Source organism: Gymnoscopelus braueri, assembly GCF_963280865.1.
Source record: "Gymnoscopelus braueri genome assembly, chromosome: 15".
Taxonomy (NCBI): domain Eukaryota; kingdom Metazoa; phylum Chordata; class Actinopteri; order Myctophiformes; family Myctophidae; genus Gymnoscopelus; species Gymnoscopelus braueri.
In genome coordinates this window covers 45,238,290-45,243,409 of record NC_137620.1, presented here as the reverse complement: position 1 = coordinate 45,243,409, position 5,120 = coordinate 45,238,290, and the positions used below count along the sequence as shown (strand labels likewise).

Genomic DNA, 5,120 nt, shown 5'->3' with positions numbered 1-5,120 from the left:
GTTATGAGTCTATTGGACTCATGGATCATGAGTCACAGTTGTGAGTCTATTGGACTCATTGATCATGAGTCACAGTTATGAGTCTATTGGACTCATGGATCATGAGTCACAGTTATGAGTCTATTGGACTCATGGATCATGAGTCACAGTTATGAGTCTATTGGAATCAAGAGTCACAGTTATGAGTCTATTGGACTCATGGATCATGAGTCACAGTTGTGAGTCTATTGGACTCATCAGTCATGAGTCACAGTTATGAGTCTATTGGACTCATAGTAGACTGAGACTGGTCTTGCTCTCAGGGTTTGGGGACTCTATAGCATCTTCTGTTGTAAACATGTCCTTCAGGGAGGGCCTTGAGTTCCAGTCTTGTTCTTTGGCAAACTTGTAAACTCCTCCAAACAGATCAGGAATCATCTCCAACAGGTCAATGTGAGCTTCATCCTCAGCACTGTGAACACAAAGCAGTGATCACTGAAGACACCACATCTTATCTGATCCAAGACAACATTGAATAGACTTCATTGTATATGTGTTTTAATATAAAAACACATTTATTTGTCTTTGTCTTGTGGATGTGTACACTTTTTTTCTTTGTACACATCTTATCATTTCCCATCACATAAAGTAAAACTATGACTTTCTACATTATATTACTTTATAGAGGCCTTAGTTGTTGATATTTTTTAGCACAAATGAATCACACTTTTATATGCACAACTCAACTAGCAAATAATTAAGTATTTTATCAGTCCTGATTGATTGATTGAATTGATTGAATACTTTCTTAGTCAGAAATGTAAACAGCATGGAGGTTCAGTAAGACATTAAAGCTAAAAGGATAACACAAACAAAATCCTGGGGACTTTCGTGGTCCTCAATGGAAGCACAATGAGCCATATGGCTCAATAGCGCCCCCTAAAAAATGCCCATACTAAAGCCCAACATTACGGTTTTATGTATCATGTCCCGACTTGGAGCCATGACCTAAACCTAACAGGAAGTCAGCCATTTTGAATGTATTGTGGCATTTTAGTGTGTGTCCGGGTAGCTCAGTCGGTAGAGCTCTCGCCTTTCGACCACAAGGTCATGGTCATTTGATCCCCGGCACCGCCAACTCAGCGTAGTAGCATGGATAGGTTGCGGCCAAGTACTGGTAAGTAGTGGTACTGTGAGCTGATGGTAGGTGTGGTGAATTAAAGGCCTTAACAATGAAAAGTGATCAAAAGTGCTTGTTTTCATCCGACAGCGAGGCCGTGGTAAAGCGCCAAACATCCATGTTTCACCATCAAACAGGAAGTACTTAACTGGGCTGCACCAAGCCCCCAGAATGAGGAGGATTATTGAAGCTACCGTGTATGGATGTCCGATATTGGCTTTTTTTCCCGATATTGTTCAACTTTTAAAGGAGAAGTTCACCCCATCGCCCGGTAATGTATAATTCTACTTACTAGTGCTCATGGAGATTGTGTATGAAGCGCAGCAATCCAAATGAGTTCTCAGGGTAGGACTTCTTCTTGCCATCCAACTTCTGAAGCAACTCAGGTGGGAACTGGAAAGAAAATAATAATAATTAAGATCAGATTCACTTTAGAACATAAGGATGGATGTAAGCATGAAATTAGGCTTTAGTTACCTTGGCTTTTCATATACAAAGTTACTTAAAGGCATTACATAGGGTCTTAAAGAGAAATGAAAGACAGAAGAAATAAAACAGAAAAGAGACCAAAAGCTCAAAATGCAATGGTTCTACCACTATTAGCAAACTTTTTTACTCACATTGTCTTTCCATGTGTTGAACTGTCCCTGCTCAGCATGCTGGTCTAACTTCCTGATGAGCTCCTTGTCAGCATTTCGACAGTTCTCAACTTCCTTTAGATTTCCAATCCTTCTCAAGTAGTCTACTTTCCTGTGAAAATAATAATAATAATGATTCTGTAAGCATTAGGCTTAAATATAAGCATCTTGCAGAGCAGGAGGCAGGGCTGGTGAACTGGCTGTGAGTCTCTGGAGGCTGCAGAGGATTTGCAGGGCGTTCACTCTGCAAAGTGTTTGTGCTGCTGGGCATCGCCGGGGAGGCGAACAGGAAGGCTATCAGATCTGATAGCCGCAGAGACAGAGAGAGCCACTAGGTGGCTTTGGATCAAGAGGGCAGATCCATGGGACACACAGGCCAGGGTCTCATCAACCCCGGTCGGGTCGCCTGGGCGAGGGTGTCTGAGGTTGAAAGACCCCAAACACCCAATGACCCCAGGTTACAATCATGTGCACTAAACACCAAGGACCAGGTTAAAAACCTTGGTGTCATATTTGACTCTAGTCTATATGTTCAGGTCCATATCAAGTAACATCACAAAACTATCCTTTTATCACTTGAGAAATATTGTTAGAGTCTGCTGTTTTCTCTCCCAGGCCGACACAGAAAGGCTAATGCATGCTTTTATTCACTAATAATAATAATAACAATAATAATAAACTTTATTTATCCAGCACCTTTCACAGCATGAAAAAAGTGCTTTACAGAGCAAAAAACTATAATAAAAAAATAAAATAAAGCAGAAGTGCTTTACGGAAAAGCAGTATTACTTTAACAATAATGCAAAAAGAAGAGCAAAAAACTAGCATGATAGAAAAGAACTAGTCCAGAACGCAGCAGCACGCGTACTGACTAAGACCAGACAGAGAGCACAAATCACACCCATTTTAAAGTCACTCTCAGACTGGTTGTCTGTTAGTTTTAGAACTGATTTTAAGGTCCTTTTATTGATTCTTAAATCACTAAATGTAAATGAACCTGCCTATTTATCCTCAATGCTCTCATGTGCCTGGTAGAGCTCTCAGGTCCTCTGGCTCTGGTCTCTGAAATGTTCCAGAGGCTAAAACTAGAACTAAAAGACACAGAGAAGCAGCCTTCAGCTATTACGGTCCTAACATGTGTAACAGCCTGTTTTACAGTTTTTAAATACATCTTAAGACACACTTTTTTAGCATTGCCATTACCTAGGTTTTAGCATTAATTTCTATTCTCATTAGATTTTTATTCCACTTTTATTTTTTAAGTGATTGTCCTTTTTTCCTTTCATTAATATTTTAAAAATGTTTTCCCTATTTGATCTGTGAAGCACATTGGGTTGCACTTGCTGTATGAAATGTGCTATAGAAATAGATAGTTGATTGATTGATTGATTGATTGATTGATTGATTGACTGACATCACTGATGATATGTCCCAGTGCATCGGTAGGATGTTTTTTTAGTTATATTATTTATATGATTATATGTGGATTTATATTTAATTAGAAATATATATATTTAATTATATATATTTTTTAAAGGTAAATTATTATAGCGTCAGTTACTAGCTCTGGTGTGTCATGTATACTTTAATTTAGTCCTTCTACTTCCTGTAAGTGAACCAGTTGACTAATCATATTACGAGAGACTCTTATTTTGAAATCCGCCGTTTTGAGAGGAAATACTTCACCTGTTGCAGCTAAGCTACTATGCCTCTGTTCAGATGTAAATAGAACTAAAGTGGATTAAACACAAGCTTTTGGCTAAAGTTGGCGCAGAGTCGTTCGGATATCCAGTTTTGCAGAACTGAAGTTCCGACTGCTATGCCCGTATATGGTCATGCACATACAGTATGTGGGACCGACCACCTTAAAACTCCCAGACAGACGGGTACAAGGGGAATTGCATAACCAGGTGGGGCATGCATTCCCTATTTTAATCGTTCCAGAAATATCTTACCTCTCGTTTGACCAAAAGAAGGGATGAGCCAAGCATTCCTCCACTGTTGGTCTTTTCTTTGGGTCTTCATTGATCATACTCTCAATGAGATCCTTGGCGACCACATCCTGAACATGGTGCAGATTGTAGTTTCCCTCCAGAATGTTGACATTACATCTAGCGCCTGTACCAAATGGATGCTCGCCTCCAGAAAGGATGTAATATATCAACATCCCAGCCACCTTAACAGTGAGCATGAAAATGAGTAAGACATTATTTTGTGAACTACGTTAATGTCGAAAATGTAATTGTTCTCATCCAGAATAATACAAACAACACAACCTGCATATCAGTGCTTCTTTTAAATCGGATAACACCGCGTTTATCCAAAGTCTCCTTTGCCATCCAGCATCTCGTTCCTGAAGCGCTTGTGAGTAGGGTTGTTTGTCCTTCATTTAATAGTCGGCTAATTCCAAAATCTGCCAATCTTGCCTTGCCTTCAATATCTGCAAGGGGTATATCAATATAACAAAAGGGTTTTTGATCGAGAAAAGATTAATTAAGCATAAGATGCTTAGATTTCTGATAATATCGGCTTGTTTTCTTTTTCTTTCATCACTTACCAATCAAGACATTCTGGGGCTTGATATCCCGGTGGAGAATTGTAGGATTATGACAATGAAGAACACTTAGACCCTTCAGAAACTGATTTGCAAGCTCTTTTCTCCTGAATTCAGGAAGGCTGTATTTAGTGATGTATTCTTCCAGAGTGTATTCACATAATTGAAGGACAAGGTAAACAAAGTTCTCATCCTTTATAAAGTCAACATATCGTACAATCGAAGGATGATCAAGGTCTGGAAGACGTAAAACGTCTTGTTCTTTCTTCAGCACATCGTAGTTGAATTCATTCATTCTCTTCACTGCGACTTCCGCGCCATCATCTCTTAACCCCAAGAAGACCTCATTTCCATCACTTCCCTTTGCGATGCGGAATTCCTCATCTTTACCAAACACAAGACTCCCAACTTTGCTAACGCTACAGTCATCAACGTTTATAAGCTTCTCTAACTGTGGCCTCCATCTTTCACTGACTGGGCGCCATTCTCGTGGTTTTGGTGATGGACTAGGAATGCTGTCATCATTCAGTGGTTCTTCCTCTCCTGATACTGGTCTCATGTTCATCTCAATGGATCCTGATGGCTCTGTAATGGCATTGATTGATTGATTGATTGATTGATTGATTGATTAATTGATTGATTGATTGACTACTTTATTAAAGAGATTGTTAACATTTCAGTACAGTCAAATGTTATGCTAAAAGGATAACAAAAACATGTAGATTTACAAAAAAATGCATTTACAAATCAGTTCAATACTTACTAGTTT

General features: G+C 39.2%; 1 protein-coding gene across 1 annotated transcript; it reads right to left on the bottom strand.

Annotated features, from left to right (window-relative positions):
- Positions 1–270: 270 nt before the first annotated feature.
- LOC308102164 (uncharacterized protein) lies at positions 271–4,910 on the bottom strand (the record flags this gene model as incomplete). The annotated part of the gene is made up of 6 exons (XM_080451765.1): positions 271–451; positions 1,452–1,552; positions 1,780–1,909; positions 3,753–3,973; positions 4,074–4,237; positions 4,355–4,910. 6 exons carry the CDS (start codon positions 4,908–4,910, stop codon positions 271–273), a joined length of 1,353 nt encoding a protein of 450 aa, XP_080307891.1.
- Between the last annotated feature and the right edge of the window lie 210 nt (positions 4,911–5,120).